At 38.2% G+C, this 24,392-nt stretch overlaps 2 protein-coding genes across 15 annotated transcripts in view; one reads left to right on the forward strand and one right to left on the reverse strand.

The window, feature by feature from the left end:
* Positions 1-24,392, forward strand: part of RALGPS1 (Ral GEF with PH domain and SH3 binding motif 1) — a 120,311-nt gene that overhangs the window by 39,977 nt on the left and 55,942 nt on the right. The gene's annotated exons all lie outside the window — the stretch shown is intronic.
* ANGPTL2 (angiopoietin like 2) lies at positions 1,433-24,052 on the reverse strand. 2 transcript variants are annotated; one of them, XM_055793882.1, is made up of 5 exons: positions 23,687-24,052; positions 14,036-14,892; positions 4,124-4,317; positions 3,615-3,885; positions 1,433-3,081 (listed from the first exon to the last, which is right to left on the reverse strand). In XM_055793882.1, the coding sequence occupies exons 2-5, from the start codon at positions 14,841-14,843 to the stop codon at positions 2,882-2,884; spliced, it is 1,473 nt and encodes a 490-aa protein (XP_055649857.1). In that variant the 5' UTR covers positions 14,844-14,892; positions 23,687-24,052; the 3' UTR covers positions 1,433-2,881. The 2 variants fall into 2 exon arrangements, with proteins under 2 accessions (XP_055649857.1, XP_005231460.1); XM_005231403.4 differs by lacking the exon at positions 23,687-24,052 and having other exon boundaries at positions 14,036-14,893.

Genomic DNA, 24,392 nt, shown 5'->3' on the forward strand with positions numbered 1-24,392 from the left:
GAAAACTTTGAATGATAATTTAACGGTTTCAGGAAATAAGTCTTAGGAAATACGTGTGTAAGAGAATCATGAGTTGTATCCTGAAGTATCTTGTGATACTTCATAACATAACAACATAAGTTGTCTCCTTAAATCTTGTGAGACAGCCTTTTGTCTAAATGCTATGGGTGGAGCCACACTTGGTTACCATTTCCTTTACTGTTCTGAAAAAGGTAGAGATAATTCAGAAAGTCAGGAGAGCAACCTAAGTTTTTAGGAGGTTTGCAGCTGCAGGACTAGCTGTACAGTACTTCTTGAAATGAAGATGAAGTACAGGAGAATTGGAGCTGTTACAACTGTTCTCCATTGTGCTGCAGTTCTCCTGTATAAACTCACCTGATGGGCTTTTGGTAATGGTAGGAAAATTATTTTAATGTGATTTTTTTAGACAGCGTAGTGTTGTCAGAGATGTACTACTTTGGGGAGCAATGAAACAAGAATGTAATTGAAAGAATTGGAAACAATCACAGAAACGGGAAAAGCTAAGACCTTTCACAATTCTCCGCATTCTGTCACCAAGCTGACCATGAAGTACCACTTCGAAGAGTATTTGAATTTGCTGTCTTCTTTCACGCAGCATGTGAGTATAGGGAAGTAATGATCATAGTGACCTGTTTTAAAAGTGAGCAAACACTCCAGAGGAGTTAGCTCTATGCCAGCAGCATGAAGTTCTTCTAAACTAGTTACACATATGGCTAATGCATTGTTCAGTGTTTGGCCCCTGTATCTTAGTCCTTGGGTTATGTGTTGTGTTCTACCTGGATATGCTGTGATAGCATGATACCAAAGGAGCACAAGAGGAGAGTGGAGTATGAACGTGACGTAAGGATATTGCCATGCTAAGTATTTTCAGGATGTTTTGATGATTTAGTTGCAGACATATAAGTTGAATGTACATATACACATCATGCACATAGGAGATTTGCTTATGAGCTTCTTCAAATGTAGGCATCAGTCTACTGCGTATGTTTTCTTCTGAAAAAAACAGTGGTTAGTTGTAGATGTCAGCAGGAGTTTTACTGCCTTAATACTACAGTCGTAATTGTTAGAGCACTGTGGCCAGGATCTAGAGCTGGTAGATGCATTTAATATTTCTTACCTAAAACTTAACTGTTTTCCATAGTCCAGTAGATAAACCAGTGGAAGATAAAGTTTGAATGCTGTTTGAAAATTTTGGGGTTTTCGTATGACCTACAGAAAGTTCTTCCTCCTTGAGATATGTGGAAATTCAGCTGAAAATTGCTTTGGTTTTGATGTTGTAATATTTATACACTTCACACATGTTAATAGTAGTTACGTGTCTGAGTCATGAGGCAGAGTGGTGTGAAAGTAAGTAATTATCTGTACTTTGCTATGAGTTATCTGAACTAAAAGAGGATGAAATCTGAACATGTCAAAATAACATTTGTTGCTTTATTAACAGATTACAATATTACAGGGGTAATCTAATATATTAAAAACCCTGCTTTCAGTTATATACAACACATGCTACATCACTTGTCAGTTTAATGCACATCATACTGTTGTAAAGAAGTGATGAGGTAATAAGGGAAAAAGTGTGCAAGCACATGCACACAAACACACAGTAATTATTCTACAGGCTTACTGAAGGTTATAGTTAACTTGTAGAGGCTTTTGCTCTCCCTCTTATACGCACTCTTTAACTTACGGTTTTCTTAGTAGTTGTTGTTTTGAAATGGGTCTTATAACAATCTGTTCTAGAAACCTACCTCAGAATAATATTAGAATTATCCCAGTCTGTATTTCATAGTTGTGACTGACCTCTAAATATAGATGAGTAAATCTATTTAATAATTTGACAGTAATATGTTATAATTGTGAAATACGGTAAATATAACTTCTCTTGGCTACAGGTTACTTCTTTATATAATTTTCGTCTACTGGCTAAGGATATTAAATAGCTTATATATTGGTATCCATCATTTGCCTGCAAAGTTGGATAGTCCCTTTAATTTATATACAGCCATTTCTGATTACAGAGGCTAACAGCAGGTAATGACTGAAGTCAGGTACAAAATACTGTGACAGTTATTGTGTAGTATAACATTGTTGGCTATACGGCATGTTTTATATGTTTTAAATCTGGATGAATTTCCATATGCAGGTAGCTACATCATTTTGGTAAGAAAAACCATTAGTGTTTTTAATCTAAAATACTTGAATCAAATGTGAATTCTGATTTAAAGGAGCAGATAATTAAAATGCTCAAAGTGAAGGAGAAGGACTGGATTTATCGTGACAGTAGTGGTTTGGGTATCTGCTCTCGAAATCAAATCATGTAGTACTAACTTCATTCACGCAGTTGACAAAGATTAAATCAGAATAATCACACTAATGTACATATACCAGCTACACAGTTCAAAGGATATAATTTCCTGTGTCAAATGATTGCTAATAATAATAAAAAACTCTTGCTGTACAGTTTGTAATATTTCCTGTATTTTGAGAATATTTATACATAACATACAAAAATATTTAAATGTTATGGCGGTATTTTTACCATCCAGACTTAATTTACAGGGAATAAAAACCAGAAAGTTTATCAACAGTCCGTCTAAACTGCCAGTTCTAAAAGGCTTAATGGAACTACTTTTAGTACCAAGAGACGTTCTGAATGTTATGTCATTTCAGTTCCTTTTTTTTCTTCAGCTTTTTTTTTTCCTGGAACGATTATTGAAAATACAATATACAATCCTTCACATCTTAGCAATAAATGTACAATATCTTACATTCCTCATTTCTGAAAAGATAATTCCAGGTAATAACATCATAGCTTTACGTGATTTTTAGAACAAGAGAGCAAACCAACACAAGAATTATTTCAGTGGAATGTGTTTGGGTTAGGTCTTATCATCATAACAACTTTCTTCAGTGAATATGATCCTCCCCGGAATTCAGCCCAGTAAACGCCATCCTGATACCGACTGCGGTAGTGTCCTCCACGATACCAGACCCCATTGAGGTTTGAATGAGCACATGCATTGTACCACCATCCTCCCTTCTGGTAATGAGCACAGTTACCTGCAAAAGAAAGCTCTGATTCAGTCTTAGGAGTAAATGAACAATCTTACAGCAAGCAAGCAAAGCACAAAACCAAGTTTGGTTTTGGTGGTTGTTTTTTTGTTGTTTGCTTGTTTGACTGCGTGTTTAACTTGTAGATACTATGTAGTATGAGGTGAATTTAGGCTTCTTCAGGAGCCAGCTCTGTAGCTAGGTTCTACAGATAGACTCATTAGTGTTGCGTTCCCTGGCCGGAAAATTTATTTGTGTTACTGTTTCAAATAACCTCCCATAGTGTAGTTTACACACCCTTGTTTAGTGTAAATGATAAATATTTCAATGGGAATTTCTGTTTCGGTGTTAGTACCTATAAGGGTTGACACAGCAGTCTGTGCTTCAGAAGTTACTAATTGACAAATCTCTAAAAATGCAGTTCCTTTTTTTGCGTGTCTGTGTATGTCTAAGTATTTTTCCTTTTTAAAAAAGGAGAAGAAAAAAATAAAAGGGGTGTGAGCAAGGCAAAAAAAGCAATGCAGCTAAAAGGGGCCTCGTACCTGTGTATACATCGTGGTCCCGATCCAGCGTGGTGAACTGTTTGCCGTTGTGCCAAGTGAAGGAGTCTCCCGCATTGCCATTGTAGCGTCCCAGTCTCAGCTTGTAGTACTCACTTTCTGGCTCCAGCCTGAAGCTAGCATACTCAGCAAATACTTTTCGACCTGACCAGTCTTCCATTGTTATGAGCAGTTTGTAGTTGCCTTGATTTGTTAACCAATAAATATTTTCTAATCCGAGCCAATATTCTCCATCTATATTACCAAATCCTTGCTGTAAAGGAAGCAAGAGAAGCATGTTAATGTTGCGTATCTGTTTTAGTGGTAAATCTTAGTGTATTCTTAAGTAGAAAACCACAGTAACTTATTTTATAGAGACTTTCCCTTCTGGAAGGGTAAACACAAGCTCCTTTTCAAGTAAGCTGTTGGCCGGATTCTAAAATCACCTTTCTTATTGACCCTACTGATGATTTTAGAGGGTAGAAAACATTAAACTGCTCACTTGTCCTAACCTTGTATGTCTCCCAGTTCCTGAAAAAGTTGACAGAGCCGTCCAGCCGCCTCTGAATGACTGTCCAGCCGCCAGGGTCGTGCCGTTGGTCACACCAGACCTGCATAAGCTGGTTTGTGTTTTCTGGTTTTACAAGATAGATGGAGCTTGTATCGTGGCCGTCTTCCAATGCTTGTAGACAGTCTCTCCAGGGCCCTGTGTCAAAACAGAAGGACTCTGCATCACAATGCAGCTGAGCAGGGCCAGTTTTCAGTTGGTAGATTTTTACAGTAGATTTGCTCCTGCTGAATAGTACATTTGTTTTTCCTCTTATTGAAGGTACAGTATCTGCTAAGTGTTTGCAGGCAGGTTCATTTGTTGTAACTTCATTTCTGGAACATTTCACAATTAATTACTGATAAAAGGTAGATATTTTTTTAAAAATGTATTGTAAGGCAGCCACACTTACAACATTGATTATATCGTCAAAGAAACAAAATATGAATGACTCCATAGATAAGTATTAATAATTTCCTTTAGAAAACAAATGTGGTTTGACTCTTTCTATTTTTGAGAAATTCAGCTTTTTAGATCCCCCAAAATGTCACTGACACAGATATTAACAATGGAACTGGCAGCGCAAATTAATAATGTAGGTGTTACTGTTGCAGGTATTACCTTAATAAATGCTAACACAAGATACAAATGAAGATTTGTAACATGGAATGCCCATTTATATTGTGAGAGAGATTTTAGATAAATGAGATGACTTTTATAATACTTCGCATTCACAGAGATTACAGATATTGCTCTCCTATTTTCAGAAGGAGAGTGCATTTTTTTCCTTGAGTTTATAGAGTCCATAAAGAGCTTACTTTCAAAAAGAGTATCGTACATTCATGACTTTTATAGACACTTTCTCCAGTGGAAAGATAGATTCATTAAGAATTTGAGAAATTTAGATAGAAACGATTTACCAGTCTGTGGTGATAGCTGCAGGTAGACTTCCCCAGCTGCTCTGCTGCCTGAGTTCAAGGGTGAAGTCAACAAGAATCCTTAGGATTAGAGACCTAATTCATTCCCCCTGCCGCCCGAATGAGGAGTCATATGTTGCTCTCAAGAGTAATTTATCTTCTAAATTATTTCAGTTCATCTACCCTTTTTCATAATTCACTCTCCAACACCGGTAATGATAGAGCTAGCCTCGTACTCCGTAATTGAGTTAGTACTAAGTAAATTTTACAGAAACAACCTCAGTGTTTTGAAGGGTTGGGGTGGGGGTTTTTTGGTCTTTTTGACTAATTCATCAACAAGTCAGTGTACCAAGAGGCAGTCCAAGTTTTTGATCTGTACCCATGCGCTGCTCTTCTTTCCTTAGTCATGTTCACAGGCTGTTCCTAGAGTGCTGCTTCTAAGCCCCTTCTCGGTTTCTGTTGTGACTAACTGTTTGGATTTCTGGCAGTGTAGCTGTAGATGCAGTATTGTCTGACACAGTTGCATGGCTACTTCTGTGATGTGGAAGAAGACAAATGTAATGAGTGCTGGTATTTCACATTGCTCTTGTTTATTTTATCACAATGTGTGTGGAGTGGCACTTACCAAAACCAAAAAAGAGCATGTCAGTTCAAAGTCATTATTGAAGAAACTCCTAAAACAGTCAACCACAGTTCTTTCATCTTGTCTTCATAAATACATAGCGGCGTATGATGTATTTACAGCTTTCTAATCTTGCAAGTTTTTTAGGCCACATGGCAACAGTGCTCTACTGCACGTTTCTTTTCTCTGAAAGTGCTTTAAGATGAAGATAAACTGTTATAAATACTTCAAAGCAGAGTGTGCTACTACATTTCCATGACAGGTGGTTAGACTTCCAAAATTTTTTACTGAGCTGTATAGTCTGAGGTTTGTCATCTGGCACCAGAAATTAAAGGGAACATACTGAAGATGACTGGCCCCAGCACAGATCTCTATAAGAGACCATGACTAATTCTGCCTCATGAAAAAATAATTAAGGGATATTTATGGTTTATTTATGTGAGGCTCGCTCTTTGTACTTTGCAGCTTAATTTCAACACCTTTAGGAAGAAACCTGTTCAGTGCTTTGTGGAAATATGTATGTACAGTTATCAACAAGAACTGTGTCTGCATAGGCACTGAGCCCTTCAAATACCTCTAAAAGTGATACAGAATTGGTATTACAAAACCCAAGCTGATTCTTATTCAAGGTGATTGGATGATGATGTGTGATTCAGACTGGTTTACTGCTTGTTCTACTGTTCTTAGCATATTTTCTATCTATTAGTGGAAATATTTTTTTTTTCAATATCACATTGGCCACCTTTCATTCCTCACATACCAAGGCAATTCTGTGAGATTACACATTAGTTAATTGTTTCATATTCAGTTCCCTTTAGAACTCTTGGCAGATGTGCTTTACTCTTTGCAGTTTGTTAATATTCACTTTCCATTGGCTTTATATCCTCTTCTACCAACATTTCGGTTTGAGATAAATCCTGCAGGGTTCCCTCTTCGCCACTAGCCTAGTCAACACAGGAACCTCAAAGTGTCCTCTCAGTGAATACTCATACCAAAGTTAATCTAGATTTTCTACTGTTGCCTTCATTTTTGAGAGTATATCTTATATTTCCCTATAAACTTTTAGTCATGCTTCCTGTTCCTGATGTGTTAGAAATCAGATTTATTATGCCCTTTTTTCCTTTTGCAAGTGATTCTTAAGATTTTCATGTGTCTTTATATTTAACCTGACAGAATAGGTTGTTCTCTTATTTCCCGATTTGGACATGACTTCAGTGCTCTGAGCGATGTCATCTTTCTTGTAATACTGCTCTTTTACCAAGCTGCTTAACCATGACAAGATTGCCTGGTCTTCTCAAAGTCCTTTTTTTGGGATGAAAGGATAGTTCTGGATTTCTGGTAGGGTGTCTTTAAACAGTCTCTATGGTACTTAAAAACTTTTTATCTTTTCAGTTAGCACTTCTAGTTTATGCATTTTTGTTTGTTAGAATATTCTGCTATTTTGTGGTGTTTGTAACTCCATGTTTCGGATAGGCTATTATATCAAATTTTGCTAAAACCCCGATTTTCTAGTTCTTGGATCTGTTTTCTTTCTTTCCTTTTTTTTTATGTGTGTGTTTTGTTTAAGTGGTAGTATTTGGAAGCACATATATGATTGGCTTGGCCTTGCATTTATATATTGGCATAATACTTCTTTACCCTGTTTAAATAATCTTCAGATCACATTTCAGTATTTCTTAATTGAATTGCTCCTATCCAGAGTTTTTACTTGATAGTACAGAATCTGAATTGCTTCACCTAAAAAATGTATCGGTTCAAACCACCGGCTTCATTAAGCCGTAATTAGCGGTATGAATATATAGTCTGTCTTGTTACTATGTATGTTTAATTTTCTATGCTACTAATGCCTTTTTTGAAAAAGTGTGTGACCATATAAGATTAGCATACACTGTATATTAATATTACGTTAACCTTAGCAGCATTGCTTGCTGCTCATTATTTAACTATTTCACTGTATTTTTTTATAATGCAGCATGGGGTTAAAATGTTTACCTGCAAGTTTTATCTGGTAGAGTATAATAAACTGGTTTGTGTGCATGTTTGTCTAGGAATAATGTCTTCCACAGCAGTTGCACAAGAAAACATACATTTCATATCATTCATACAATTGGTGTAACTGGCTAGGAAATGTTTTGTTCTCAGAAAAAATTGGTTGATTTGTTGGGTAAAGATGATGAATCATATTCATTCAGTTTTCAAGTTCATCTTTCATTTGTCTTGTGTCTAGTCATCTTCCAGTGTTGCACTAGCAAATTCATACAAAGCAGAATATTTTTATAAACTATTTATGTAACTCTGGTTTATGCAGAATATGTAGCAGTGCTTCACATAACAGTGCTTGTCCTGTTGCGTGTAGAATTCTACATTCTAAGAAATTATTGTATCAGATCTGCTTGAGTTACTGACCTTGTGAGATAAACTTTTTGATGTTGTAAACTAAAACCTGTTGTAGATAAACCACATCTAATTTTCGCATTGGTATATTAAAACTTGCCGTTGCTAAGCATTAATGCATGCAAAGTTGCTGGGGTTTGGTATGTTATAGCCCTGCTTCCCACCCCAAACCTCTGGGTTGTAACTCTAAGGGGTTGTTGTTAGTGTCACAGCTAAACCATTTAATCCTTAAGTCTTTCATTAGACTTCTAGCTCTTTCAAACAAGTCTTAAGGAGCAATGTTCCTAAATAGGACTATAGAAATTTTACTTGGAGTTAATATTTTGCTTAGTAGAATGGAATACAATATAATTGCAGTCATTTTGAACAATCGTGGTGTTGACATCAGGTGACTTACTGGCTATTTACTGATATTTTTAAAATTTTTCTTATTTTTCTGTAGAATTTCAGTGATGTGTACATGTTCAGTATTTCGCAGAGAGGATTAAACTTACCTAACTTATTCTTTTGCGCATAAGTGGGAAACAAGAATGCACAAATAAGAATTTGAAGTAAACCATTTATGGATAAAATTGCAAATTCTTCTACTCTGAATCAAAACCAAGTATTTTTTACATTTTCTTTTATTTTTGCAAAGAATGCACAACAGGAGCATTGGGGCATCTTTTTTACACTTCATAAAATAAGACTTTATGGGAAATGCGTGGATCAAAGCATGATGGTAGATCTTGCAGAGAAATTAACTTGTCTATTATAATGTGTGTATCTCTAAAATTATTTTATATCCAATGATGTCCACATTTTACAATACATTCTTTGAGCTTCTTTTCTCTAGAACATTTTACTGTGAGGCTGGGGTTCTTTAATTTATCTACATCATGTTTTTCTGCTTTGCTGCTGATGTTGTTGTTATGTAGTCATCAGCTTTTATCATCTGAAGAGGCAGTAGACCATGACATCTCTGAAATTCCCAGTGCTTCAAATGTTACTAGTAAATTTCTAGCAAGATGCTATTCATCTGTGTCTTGCCTCTCAAGTCTGCCACTTCAGATATGCCAGAGAAATACTTCAGAATTACTGTCTTGTTTTAGATCATAGCCATAATAATGTTTTTTTCTGAAATGCCTTCCTCTGAGTGTAAGCACAAGAGTCTAGTATCCTAGTACTGCATAAAGTCGTTAAAGAAAGGGCCACTGCTCTTAAGATTTTGAATTATAAGTAACTTACAGAGTAGGCTGTTTCAAAAATACTCATGTAGAAATAAGATGAGCACTTTATAAGTCATGTGTATAGAACTCTCTTTAATTTGGTTAAAATTCATTTCTGTGGCAGTTACTATGCTCTCCAGTTCAGATTCCTGTTTTGACTAAGGTAAATGCGATTGGGCCACTCATATTACTGGTTGGCCAGCAGTAGCAGATATTGCCTCTTTTTTTGCAAAAAAAATTGGGCAGCAACTGTGTAAACTTCCTTTATAGCTTATGTGCCACTGTTAGGAGAAAAGGATGGGTTTTTTTACTAGGACTGTTGTTTTACAATAACAAAATGTAAGTCTTCCTTCTGATTTCATCTTGTTCTCCCTTGAAAAAGGAGAGCATCCTGACTTTCAGACAGATAATTTTGATAAAATCACTTCTAGGGAGTGAGGCAGACCTTTGAGGAATAGTACCTTTGTCATCTAAACAGTACATGTTTACTGGCACAAACGCATTTAACTACAAAATGTTGGTCGTATTAGATGTCTAGGATGGAGATACAGCTGTGTAATGAAGAGACCACACATTTATGTTACATAAAGACCAGAACAGGTTTTGATAACTGACTGTGTGAGATGTACTGTATTGCTTTGGATGTGCACCCATTTATGCCAAGTTGAAGAAGGTGAAATAAGTCTTAAAATTGCATCTGCAGTTCTGCTAACCCAAACCACGTGATTTTTTTTTTTTTCCCCAACCGTTTTTGTCTTGCATCTCCTTTATTTCTGTTTTCTGCAGCCATTAATGGTGTTTGGATTAATAAAAAATTTCTCTAATCATATTTTATTTCTTGACCTTAACTTGAATAATTAAACTGTACTAAACATGTTCTCAAATATTTTCTCAAATATTTTTTTAATGTGCAATTAAAAAATAAAAAGGAGAGGGTGCTAGGATTATCATAGAATGGTTTGGGTTGGAAGGGACCTTTAAAGGCCACCTAGTCCAAGCCCCCTGCAGTGAGCAGGGACATCTCCAACTAGATCAGGTTGCTCAGAGCCCTGTCCAGCCTGGCCTTGAATGTTTCCAGGGATGGGGCATCTGCCACCTCTCTGGGCACCCTGTGCCAGTGTTTTACCACCCTCATTGTAAAGAATTTCTTCCTTGTGCCTACTCTGAATCTACCTTCTTTTAGTTTAAAGCCATTGCCCCTTGTCCTGTCGCTACAGGCCCTGCTAAAATGTCCCTCTCCTGCTTTCTTGCCGGCCCCTTTAGGTACTGTCAGGCTGCTCAAAGGTCTCCGGGGAGCCTTCCCTTCTCCAGGCTGAACGGCCCTAACTCTCTCAGCCCTTCCTCACAGGAGAGGTGCTCCAGCCCTCTGAGATCTTGATGGCCCTCCTCTGGACCTGCTCCAACAGGTCCATGTAAATTGCTTTTATGAATTAAAGATTCACTTAATTGTGCTCTGCACTAATACTTTCACCACACTGCATTATTTTTTACAAAAATTAGATTTCATATTTCAGGCTCTTGTATATGACTTTTATGGGTTTGGTGAGAGTCTGTAATCGTATATTGTGCTTCATGGGGAACTGGAAGCTTGGGTCCACATAGCTTTTAATTAATTTTGAATCATTAACACAAATGAAAGGGAAATACAAGGTGTGTTTTAAAACAGTGAAATAACTGAAGTCACATTCTACACAGTTTATGTACATAATTAACTTAAATGTGTGGGTTTTGACACTTGTTGCCTACCTCTTCCAGCTGTCTCTTGGTTGGGAAAAGAATACAGCAAATAAAAAAAATACATAGCAAGTTTTTGGAATTTGTTAGGGATGAGGTTGTCATAGATACCTAAAATAGAGAAAGCAAAAAACCACAGGATATATTACATTTGAACCTAGTTAGTAGAGAAGAATTGACTGAAAATGTGAAATGGAAAGCAGTGTAGGTGATCGTGGTTGGGAAATAACAGAGGCCACAATTCTTAAGAAAGGAAAGTAAAAAGCAAAACGAAGAAAATGAACTTAAATGTAACAGACACTAGCAAATTCAGAGTGTGTACAGAGAAAATGCTTTAGACAGTCAGTACAAGTGAAGAATTTGAGTTTGTTGAAGAGTCTCCGAGGACATTGCAATAGACTTTGCTATTTTAGAAGGTGGCTATGGAAAAGGATAAGAAACTGAGCTGGCTAAATCATGACCTTTCCAGTAGCTTTGGAGATATGAAGAAGGCTCAGACAAAGCAGATGCTAGCTCCAGGTATTAGGCATGGCTGGTGTCTGCGGGGTTGGTTTCCTTCTTTGTTTTTAACAAAACAACAACCAACAGCCCCCCACCCCAAAAAAAAACCCAACAGTGCAGACAAAACATATAAAATGAAATAAAGCTACTGAGAGTAGTAAGACACTAGTAAGTCTGTGATCAAGGGAAAATAGTGGTCTGATCCTTTGTGAGGAAGGAGAGCTGTCAACAGATTAAACTTGAGAAGGCATTTAACATTTTTCTTCCATTTTGCCTCAGTTTCATTGCACAGGTTGGGTGATCAGTGGTTGGTAGAGCCAGGAGCTTTGGCAAAGGTTGAGAACTCAAGACATAGTATCGAAAGGACTGGACAAATGGATTTTTTCCCAGTGGCTGGGGAGTTGTGTGGTGGGTTTTGTTTGTTTTGGGGGGTGGTAGGGGTGGTTTTGTGGGTTTCTCCTAGTGCATTCCAAACACCTGGCTGAAGCATCATTTACAGCATTAATTGTGGGATAAGATTTTGTTTGAGATGTGCTTTTTGAGGGGAGAATATTCTGGAGGATGAGGAAAAGGTATTTACGTGTTCCTTGCCCAAAAAGGAAGGTGAGGAGAGGGGATGAGGATACCCTGGAAGTGAACAGTTGAATAGCTTAACTTGAGTTGTCAGAAATTTGCTTCAACAAACCAAGCTGCTGCAAACAAGAAAATAAAGAGAGAAATGAGCATTGTAATGGATTTGTGCAGAAGAAATGTGAGACTTCTTTTTCTGATAAGTTACATAGATAAGGGAGAAGTAGCAGGTGTCAAATCTTATTTTAGAATCGTGGACTTAGGAAGGGACTTCTGGAGATGAGCATGAAAAATAGCTGGATAAGCAAAGCAGCACTTCCTCAGGTGAAGATCTAGAGAGGTTCTAGAGGGCTGTAAGTTGCTGACAAGTCTGTGTTTTACTTTGCAAAAAAGGAAGGTGCTGTATGAGGATAGATCAACAAAAGTACTCTGCACATGAAGTAACTTTTCTCTTCTGCTCTGTGATGGTGAAGCCTCTGCTCCAGTTTGGGTACTTAAAAGCACAAGAGTGTACAGGAAGGGGAAAGGTCTTAACACTTGAAAGATACTTCACTTACAGAAAGATAGGAAATAAAGCTTGAACCTACTCTGAGATCGAAGTCAAGATGTAATTATTAAAGAGGCTATCCTGTAGTGTATTGCTCCAAAGAAATTGTAATAGACGTGAATTTTTTCTGTTTTGTTTTTGTGTTTGTTTGGGGTTTTGTTGTTGGTTTTTGGTTTGTTTTTTTTACATGGACCATTAGAATCATGATATTTTTGGCTGAGGTTCTGCATGCCAAAATGCAAGCTTTGGTGAGTTAATCTCTGGCAATATTGTGAAAAACTGCTTTGCAGCAAAGTGCTTTAGAGACTGCTTTAGACTGAAAGGCCTGCTCAAGTTTATTTCATTGTGGATATTCCCATGGAGAAATAAGGGTTTTGTTTTGGGTTGGTTTGTGTTGGTTTTTTAATGTGACAGTGGTATTATTTGATAACTTTAAAGAGTTCGATGATGTCTTTTGGAATATGTTGCAGATAGCCTTGAAATACATTCTGAGTGCAGTTTGTGTGCCTGTCTTAGTTTCAGGTATCTTTTGGTCCCCTATCTTTTTTCTGAAGCAAGTACATGTTGCCCAGACACTGAAGAACAGACTTCTCTTGTATGGGACACATATTATTTGAACTACATTTTTTAAATATGTGGCACCATATATGAAACTGGGTTCTTTACCTGTTACTTCTTTATCATGTAGATCAATTGATCTCTAATGTGATTTCAGATGCCTCTAATCTTGCTTACAGCAGAACTCTTAAGACTCTTAGAGAGCTGTGTATTATCCCTTACTGTTCCACCACTTGCTTCCCTTTGCTCCTGTCTTAGAGCACTAGTGCCCTGTAGGAGGTACAGAGCAGATACATAATCCTTTTTGAGTTACATGAGCACAAAAAGTATCACATGCTAGATCAGCTAATCTGTAATAACTTCATAAATGTTTACACAAAGAGTGTCAAACCCCTTCAGATGTCATGAATTGTAACAGTTCTGTCTTGGGCACAGGGTAAATAAAATTTAGATGATTGACTGTTGATTAGTAAGATTTTTCTGCAGCTCCTTTATCCCAAACATATAATATAAATGGTGGGTTTGTCCTGGCAAACTAACATGAGAAAAATCTGTGGGGCTAGTGTATCTGAATCTGTTACATTCAGAATTTTTTTTTTTTTTTGCTTCCTTTCTGTGCTTGTACAACACATATATTAAAAATACACAAGACAGATATACAGACAACCTCAGATCTAAGAAATCTCACTTAGGTAAAAATAATTAATTTGCATTTATTTTGCTAAATAAATACTGTCTCCATTTTTTTATATTACAGTTAAAATGTTCCCCACTGCATAGTAGCAGAAACTAATGCAGATGTATCAATAACAATAATATTACTTACCAGATGGTTTATCAGTTGAGGTTGGAATACTAGTAACTGCCGGCATAGTTGGTAAGGTAGGTGGCAGAACCTTTAAGTTCTGATCACTCTGAATCTCATTAGTAGATATCTGGTTAATAATGCGATTGTAAGTAGGAGGCTGGTATACTTTATTTGGTGGCTGTGGAGTTTGTGGCAGTGGCTTTATGGGTGGCATTCTTTGACAGTGTTCTTCCAGTTGGGCAATTATTATTGACTGATTGTTGGCAATTGACATCAGATGTTGGTACTTGTGCTCTAGGTCTTTGTACTTGTTTGCAAGCTGTAACATATCTGCAGTTTGGTTCAAAATCTTATTTTCAAGTTGAGAAAGTTCTAAGGCATTGTCACGTTTTCGGATAATTTCATGTAGTAACTGCATATAGAGTTGTGTGACACGAGAATTCATATTTCTGCTCTCTTTTCTTAAGAGTTTAACCTCATTAACAATCCCGCCATCCACCTCTACCAGTTGCTGGAGAGTTTCTATTTGTCTCTTTTGTTTAAGAAGTTCATTGTTAAGTAACTGTAATTCTTGTTTATTTACCCTGTTTTCAAGTAGAACTTCAGGCTCCTTAGAATTAACACAAATGGCACCTGTCACTCTCTGCTGAGGTACAATAAAGGTATAAGTGCATTTGTCCTGTGTCTCACTGGAACGCTTATGTCTGTTCATATAAATGAATTCTTGTTCTGTTTCCTCATCATTGCCTTCAAATTCCTGTGTTTTGCTAGCAGTAGCTCCCACAACAGCGATTAGCATTAAACAGATGAATCTTGTTGTCATCATGATCCTCTAGTTCTGGTCAAATATTCTTCTGCAAAGAAGCTTTTAAAATCTGTTTTAAAATAAATTCAACAGTAAGTAACAAATAGGAAATCAATGCAAACTTACAATTGATAATCTGTTCTACAACTTACAAAATACTACACAGTAACTAGTATGTCTGCATACAAATGAGGTATTTTTCTTATCCAGCATGATCTTCTGTTGGCTAAGGACGTCCTGGGCAATAGTTGTATCATTCTATGGCCAGAACTGTGGTTACTAGTTGCTAGTGTATCTAAGCCCTGCCAAGAACCACAAGAAACTAAGTAATAAATGCCAGAATTTGAAGAGTTCTTTCTTCTAGGCAAGTACCACAAAAGTTTCCAGGATTGGTGTTTTCATTTTAATAGGAATTATATTTTCATTTCTTACAGTTACAAATATAACTTTTAAATGTAAATGGAATGTAAGTTAATATGTGCTGTTAAAAGTTCTAAAAATATCAAATACCTCATTTGCAGTATTTTACAACTGCAGATATGTTGCAGGAGATGTAGCTTAGGTGAAATGTAACAATTTTACTTTAGTCAGCAGTATTGAACCTCATAGTTAAAAAAAAAAGGAAAAACTTACTCCATATTAGTCCTTATAATTATGAAATAAAAACTCTACTTCCCAGATATCATAGGCAGTAAAATTTGTTGGTTTTTCAGACTAGTAGAATTTGCAACTAAAATATTTATTGTGACTCTTACTATAGACACTGTCTTTACACTCAACCTGATCATTTAGCTTCTTAGTCCTTTCTTGGAAGGGTAAAAACACATATGTGCATGATGGGCAAAGATGACCCCCAGCTATTAAAATTAGCTAGTAGTGTTTATTGATGTAGTGCAACAGTACCCTTTTGGTGGAATTAAAGTAACTTAGTTCTCAGAGGAGATTCATAGCCAAGGTGGAAATTTGAGGCATTGCAGTCTCTTAAGAAGTAAGTCAGTACCAGAACATTGTAGGCAACAGTTGTCTTGGAAACATGAGCTTAGCATTGTCACTATTGCCAGGAATGCCCTTGTCACAGACCAGTCTTATCAGCTGCTTGAACAGCACGCTGCTAGCATGTATTTCTACCGGCTTTTTGTTGGTGCTGCCATCATATTTTTCTTTGCTTGTAAAACTGCACATGAAATAAGAATTAACAAGAAATAAGCTTAAATAACTGTCACCTTTCTACTTGGTCATCTTTAGTACAATGATTTTTTTTTTTAAATTACTTGAAATGATAATAGTAACAGCTGTGAGAAGCTGGCACAAGTCCAGCTGAGCACTGCCCACATGGATAGCTGGAGGCTGGCAGACATGACATATGAGGAGCCTCAGAAAGAGCTAGGTTTGTTTAGCCTCCAGACGAGAAGGTGAAGGAGACATCTTGCTGCTGTCCTCAGCTACTTAACGGGTGTTTGTAAAAATGGATTCTTTTTGGAAGTGCACAGTGAAAGTATAATGGTCAATGGATACAGATTGCTGCAGGAAAAATGCATTTTGTGTTTTAGAAAAAAAGGATTTCACAGTGAGTGTGACAAAGGACCAAAGCAGTGCCCCAAAGCGGTGGTAGAATCTCCATTCCTGGGAATACATAGTTTCGATTTAGGCAAGGCTCTGAGCAGCATTGCCTAATGTTGAAATTAGCTTTGCTTTGCAAGATCAAGGTGAGGTCCCATCCAGTCTGAATTGTCCTGTGATTCTAGGCAGCTGCCGAGTTTTAAGAAATTTTTTTGAGTTTCAAGATACTGATGGATATGCATGCTAAAATACTTATTCATAGGGTTGTTGGTCACTCTGATTTTTTTCTGTTGTTTTGCAGTAAACCATAGAACTTACTGTAAATGTTTCAAACAAAAGCGCCAGGACCTGATCCTTCTTAAAGTTTTTGGATATACCTTTTTGCCTCAGTTTCTTATTTGGAATAAACTCACTTTCGGTTTTGCAAATGGAAAGGAATTGTGCTTTTCAGAACTTGTCAAAAATCTTGAAAACTTATGAGATAAGAGTTTGCAGTTTGACATGGTTTCTGTAAGTAAAGGAATGGTATTTGGAGCCCTGGAAAACAGGGAACATAAATTCACCCCAGACAGCTTTAACTTGCATAATAAGCATTTGCACAGCAGGTCACACTTGGAAACCCTGGCAGTTTTCCAGGGCTCATATTCCTGCACAGATGGACTGTTTTTGCAAATGTGTCTCACATATAGGTGTAAAATGGATTTTATTTCACTGTTTGAATTTAAATTCTCCCCCCCCCCCCCCCCCCAACTTAATTACTGTGACCATTGAAAAGAAACTATTTTTTTCCTCAGTTCACTTGTCTTTGTTAGAGCATCTCATGTCTTCAGTTGAGCATTTGGGGTGCACATTCTTTTCCAGGCTGAAGAAATACAGAGCAACATATAACAGTTTGATTTTCCCCCAGTTTTTTTTAAGAACTGTTTAGGAAAAAAATGGAACAGAGTTCATCAGACTCGTCTTAACGTATCAGTTCAAACATCTTTCAAAATAGAACAGAACAGGCTATTTCAGCTGGAAGGGACCTACAATGATCATCTAGTCCCACTGCCTGGCCACTGCAGGGCTGACCAAAAGTTACAGCACAGTATTAAGGGCATTGTCCAAATGCCTCTTAAACACTAACAGGCACAGGGCATCAGCCACCTCTCTGGGATGCCTCTTCTGGGGCTTGACCACTGTTTGCAGAAGGTAAGCCATCAGTGAATGACACCAGCATGATTAGGTCATGCTGAAATGCTTCTCTCTCATGGCCTTGCCTGCATGTCACTTTTTCTAAGGTGTTCTTCCTGTAAGAAAAAAGACCGGAAGGAAAAGTACATTGGTAAGAGAATGCTCCTGTACCAAGAGAAACAAGCACCATACTGTCTTCAGATGTCCTTCTTCCTGCAGTCTGTTTATGAAGTGATCTCTTAAGTCTTTTGTTGTCTGTACTTGTTCAATTAAAAAAAAAAAAGTGTTCTGAATGAGGCCTATTTTTTCCATATTGTGATGGACTACATAACATAAATGGCATTCTTTCTTTTCTGCAGTTGGATTTAAATGACATTCATAAACCATGCTTATTTGAACAACTCTCAATGATTAATCTTTCAGGGAGAAAAAAGCTTACTGGAGGAAGTGGGGAGGGAAGCCAGAGGAACAATTTCAGGGAAGAATTTAATGCTTTTTAGTGTCTTCCCCTTTGAGTAGGAGGACATCAGAATTTCTTCCCATGGGAGAGGAAGATATTATTTATTTGATGTCTAACACACTAGCTTTCAGTTTTCTTCTATTGCGCTCATGCCAAGTAATAGCTAGTGTTCTTTATACTTAACTAGTGCTGTTGCTTGCTGATTGCTGTTTTTCCTGTTTCTCTGGCTCAGCCCTGCTCTTCCTCTCTCCCTCTCCCAGTAACTCTTCTGCCATGGACTGGGAGGGAACTGTATCACTTGGACCATATTTGTCCCCAGCGCAGAACTGCACTTAGGCAGTGTACACTTTTCAAGCTCACCATTGCACAAAGCTACACTATACAAAAGCATGCTTGTAGGTTTGGTGCAGATTTTCTTAATTACTGGAAATGGAGCACGTCTGTCTTTTATCCTCATGCACACTGACAAACTTGAACAAGCAAGCATACAAACAAAAAACAGGAGAAGTGAAAGAAGCACACTTAGAAAGATAGATATGTGTCATTTTAATCAAAAATCAAATAGAACTTCTAATTAGGAAAAGTATGGAAGTTTGTAATAATTTCATTTCCAGATTCTGGCTGTTCAAGACTTTTGTACACGTAAAAGCACTTTTCATGGGAGTTCAGTTGGCACAAACTTGCCCTAGTGCAGATACACTTCAAACTAACTGTGTTTGGTTACCCTACTGGGCAGTATAGATTGCTTTATTCAGGCAAAATGGCTGGTTTTGGTGTTGGGTTTTTTTTCTTATTTGTCTTTTGCTAGTATAACTGCATCTGTATGAAAACTTGTGGCAGCGTTGTTGTGTGGATTATAATCATAGTATTTTTCATACTCCTAGCCAGCATAAGTGCTTTGGTTGAAATTTCAGTTTGTAGACCAAATGTTGGCCCCTATCTGTGTATATAACTGAAAGTAGGTAATAATAGGTTGGTTTGTTTGTTTGTTCATTGTTTGCCCAACTGAGGATGTTCCCATGATCTGCTGAAAAAAGAGGAAATAAACTTTCTGAAAGGGTATCAGATGTTTCAGGATTTGATTGTTTTTTCCTGTCCTTTAAAGGGAAAATGTAAAGAAAATCTTTCTTTGGCTGTGCTTTGAAATATTTTTCTGTCCTGTACTCTCCCATGCTTATATGGGACTTCTGATTAGTCAAAATATATTGCCTTTTGATTGTTACAGATATATTGAAATTTATACATATTTCAACATGATTTGAGTATTTCACCATCTAAAATTATGCAGGTGTTTCACATCATGGAGTTTAATCACTGTCATGATCCTGAAATAATACAAGGCAAAAATACTTCTACGTGCAAAGTATCACTGTTTGGCAAATGCTCACTTTTTAATCAGCTTGCCATAAGAGGAAGCATTAATTTATGTTTTTTAAGCTACTTGAACACATTTCATTGTGGATATTTCAACACGTATACCTTTTTCATTATTTATAAGTTCTGATGCCATGCTTCAGAGGATCTCATTTTTACAAAATAGACGGGTTGACTATCTCTTTCAGGTTTTATGAAATATTTTACTCATTCTTGGGCTTTTCTTTTTACAGAAGAGAACAAAGGTATGTTTCCATCAGATGAAAAATATATTTGTAATAACAAAATAAAGCATTGTTAAGCTTATTTGAAAATACTGCCAATAGTCTTTCAGTGCTATGGCTGTTCTTTGTTGCATGAAATTTGTTCATAAAATAGATGTTTGCAGTGTTGCTTTGGAAAGAAAGGTGTTCGTGAAAGCCTGAGTGTATGTTGTGGGCCGTGTTGCATCTAGACCTCAAGTAGTTTTGCAGTGTGGAGTCTTTCAGCCATTGAGAGATTGGCAACTTGCCTCTGGGAGTTCATACAATATTCTTTTTACAGCTATGCTTTTCAGTGTTTTGCAAAAAAAGAGCTGAGATTATAGGAAGAACACTGCGTGGTGGCTGAACACTGAACTTTATTATGCTTTGCTTTGGATTACAAGTCTGTTCAAGGAGGAAATGTTTTGACATTGAAGGAAGACACCACCTGTAGTATAGCCTTTTGGAGAAATACAAAAGCAAAATAATGATCTGTGTAAGTCCTGTGTGGAAAACCTCTTAACTAAGACAAACATGGAAAACAACTGCCTAGATTCCAAACTGGAATATAAATTTATCTTAAATTGCATTGGTATGCATGGGTTACTCCTACAGGAAAGGAACATAAAGGAACCCAGTAGGTAAAAGTAGTAAACTGGTTTTTGCTGCTGCTCTTGTTTTTCTATATATAGTAAACTGTTATTAAGCCAGAGGACTGTAGGTATGAAAGTGTGATGCGCTGAGCTACATAAATGCAGCTTTTGTACGAGCGATATGTGACACTGTCTATCCTTGGGGACTGCTTTACAGAGAAGGCAATTTTCTGTGCTAGAACTAGGATATTAGAGAAGGGGATTTCTGGGGACTTCATTAACTATTTGAATGGCAGTATAGTTGAATTTATTACAATGGTAATCTAATTAAGAAAAAACACTATCAATTTTGTTTGAGGATCTAATACATCAGAACCTGGTAATATAATGAAGGTAGAAGCAATTCTCCAAAAAGTGAGACTAGATTTTTAATGGCTTGTATGTCACAGCTCAGGAACTAAGGAGGCATTTTTAGTTTACAGGGCTTCAGTTATAATAATTATGGTAAACAAGGTGAAGGAGTAGATTTTCCTATGTGACTTTTTACACTTAGGCAGGAGTGCTCAGTAAACTGTCAAAATAAAATAGGATTCTCCATTTAAGTCATTTTACCTTTGGGATAACAACTATTGTTTTTACAACAAACCACTACCATTTTCTATCGCTGTCACTCGGCCTCCCTAAAAAGGCTCCCAGAGTATTACATCCCCTAGAGAGTTAATTCCAGAATTTGTGTGTGTGTGTGTGTGTTATTTCACTCTCTATTTTCTATACATGGTTTTATTTGTGTCATACATTCTTTGTTGTTGTTGTTAATAGGTGAGTTTAATTTCTTTAAAGAGTGGATAGGCAAGGTCCAACACTGACAGCTTGCTCCCATCCTTGTAACTTGCTCTGACTCAAGGGCTTGTAGTCTAGAGGCTGGATTGGTGAGAGTGTGTGCAGGTCTGACATGCCAGAATCTAATGCACCGTAACAAAACTGATACTTCAGAGCCTTTCAGAAATACCCAGATGATGAAAAAAACACATATATAAGAAGGATGAGGTACACACTCTTTGCACAACACAGTTTTCTGACCTTTCCCTGTACAGTTGTTTTGACTTAGAAGAAACCAGTAGCAGTGATACCCTACATACAGTTGAGTTCATTTTGCTACGCTAAATTGCTGTTACAAAATTCAGTTCTGTGGGTTAATCAGTTCTTGTGTGCTGGCCGTAATTAATATAACGAGGCTAGCAGTCATTCAGTGAGCTGGCTTTTCCTACATATCTTACATGCTGCGGTACCTTTTGTGCAAACTGCTCAAGCATTTAGACATATAAATGAAGACGCATTCGCAAAAGGCATAGTGTCAGCTGTTACCACATTGATTCTTGAAAAGATAAACTGTTTTATTTGATTGTGTGAATTCACATTTCTATCATGAAGAAACATTAAAAACAGCAACAGATCTTCACTGTTTCTTTAATACTTTTGTCTCTGATGCTAAAAGGGGTTTTTAGATTAGTGCAGTTTTACATTTTAATTGGATTGTAAAAACAATGGAGCAAGGGTGTCGAAAATGAAGATCAGAGGGCTTGCTTTGGTTTTTTCTTAACAAACATTAGTTCTTGCTTCTGCAGTATCCTTTGATAGTCAGTGTTTGTGGACTTGCAGTTAGCTGGCATGTTCCAGGCACCAGGCCAGTAATATGATCTGGATTTCACAACATCATTGTGATAAGATAGATAAGCATGAATTTTCTGAAGCTGCTTTCTTTCTTAGTCCCTGCCCCTTTTCTCAGAGCTCTGTTCTTACTCCTTCTCCCAAACATTCTCTTGCATGGAATTACATTAATCTATCCTCCCAATTTTTCAGGTAGTCTTTATATTTAATGTGACTTAATAATTTTTGCTCCTTTTCTAAGGAGAGAGACTTCCACTGGTATGGGTTTTCTTTCAGAATTAACTAGTGTGGTTTGATTTTTAGATGAAGAGTACTGCTGTTAAAAACCTGATCACAAATAGGATTTTTTTTTCCAGTTTCGTAAAAGGAAATGGCAATTCACAGTGAAAATACAGCACAGTACTGTGCATGCCACATGTATTCGGGAAAGCTTTAAAGTTTCATTTGAAGTTTCAAAGTAAATATATATAATGGAGGATAAGGAAGGGCTGACACCTAACAGCATGCAGCTTCAATTATGAAAACATGATGTAAAACTAAATTGAACAATTTAACCCCAAACTCACAGGGGGAATGATTTTTGGGGGGTTGCCACTAGTTACAAATTACATTGTAAGCAGTGTCACACTATCAGAAACCAATTAATTGCTTTGGATACTTTTACTACAATGTATTCTGTACTCAGCTTTTCTGTCTACTTAAAATTGTGGTGAAATTTCAGTTCAAACGCTAGTTCATTCTTAAAAGGAAAACTTTTTTCATTGAGGGGAATGGATGACTAAATCAACGCTTCAGAATGAGAGTAACTTAATTAGCTCTTGGAGAGCTTTTGTTTTTAAGTACTATCAAGTGCTGCAAGAAACCATGTATCTTTTGCTGCCATGTAACTTTTTTTTTAAGTTTTGGCAAAAGGTAGCTTTTTTAGTTATAAGAAGTACAAATTTTCTGTCTGGATTACCAAGAATTTTAGTCATGCTGTTTGTGGATTGTTTTTTGTGCTTTACTAAAGTTCTGTCATAGATGTGGAATGTAATTATTGAGAGGGCACTGCTTTTGTTGTTGCTTCCCTTAACAGTGGCCTCACCTTATTTTCACTTAATCCAATCACCACTAAAAGGTGCTCATACTGTGTGTGCTCATATGTGCGCATGCAGATTGTCCATAATAGTCCTTAAACAGATTCATGTCTTAATAAATGTGACTCATTTTGCCCATGAAAAATAGCAGTTAGATCATACAGTAAATATGTAACACTTACACAGAGGTACTCATAAATGCTGGGTTCTTTTTTAAATGAAATTTTTGCAAAATCTTTCAAATACTTATTGTATAGACTAAAGTTCCAGGAACTTTTACATCCCCGTGATGAGACACGAGGGTAAGACTGAATTAAGAGATACAGGTGGTCCTTTAGGAAAGTGATCACAGAAATTAGTATGTCCTAGAAAGTTCGTTGAAAGGCAAGCATACATTTTCGGTGCATTAGAGGAAGCATGAAGCCCAGAGTTACAGAATTAAATGAGACTGAAAAGATTTCATATTCCTGAAAATCATGGCAAGAAGGCTCTTTGCTGCCTGGCATCTGTGTCTCAACGTGAGACACTACGTCTAATGTCTCAACTATCTTTACAGCTGTATTTTACTATGTTCGTTCTTTTTTTTTTTTTTTTTTTTCGAAAGGAACGAGCAGGCTCTAGCTGGGTGTCGCGGGGCGCAGCACTGTCCCCCCCGCCCCCCACCCGCCCCGGGCCGTCCGCCCGTGGGGGCCCCGGCGCCGGCCGCGCTCTGCCTTACCCGGGCCGGCTGGGGCCGCGCTCTGCGCTGCTGCGCCCTCAGCGCGCCTCCATCAGCGGGCGGCGGGGCCGCTCGGCCGCGGCAGCCTCGGGAGCGCTGCGCGGCGGCGGCGGGCTGCCAGAGGCTTCTCCGTTTTTCTTCTTCCAGGCGCCCCGCAGCCGGGCTCCCCGGGCGCAGCCCCGCTGCCGTGGCGGCGCGGCGGGACCTTCTCCAGGCGAGAGGGGCGAGCCCAGCGCTAGGATTCACAGCCTGGCGCCCATCGCCCCGCGCCAGGCGCCAGCAGCCTGGCTCGGACTTCGGCTCCTTTGTGGCAGGCTCACATCCTGGCGGGGGGAAAAGGCAGGGAAAAAAAAAAAGAAAGTCAGGCCCGCACGGAGCTGGTTGGACAAGCGCGCTTCCTCCTCCCACCGGCGCCGGGACCCGCCAGCGACAGACCTCCTGGCCCCGCCGCGGGCCCGCCCGCTCGCCCGGGGCTGCCTCTCGCCACGCCGCCGGCAGCCGCGGGCTCGGCCGGGCACGGCGGCCGGGCCCGCAGCCCCGGGGGCCACCGGCTCAGGGCTGGCCGCCGACCAGTGTGAGAAGCGCCGCACCCCCGGCGTGTGAAAGCGATGACCTTCGGCCTCGGGCGGAGGTCGCGGGGCAGTGTCCGAGCGGGCGGGCCTGCCGGGCAGCCGCTGTCCGCGCCTCGGCTGCCCCTCGGGCCGGG

The sequence above is a fragment of the Falco peregrinus genome, chromosome 1, assembly GCF_023634155.1.
Source record: "Falco peregrinus isolate bFalPer1 chromosome 1, bFalPer1.pri, whole genome shotgun sequence".
NCBI classification, from domain to species: domain Eukaryota; kingdom Metazoa; phylum Chordata; class Aves; order Falconiformes; family Falconidae; genus Falco; species Falco peregrinus.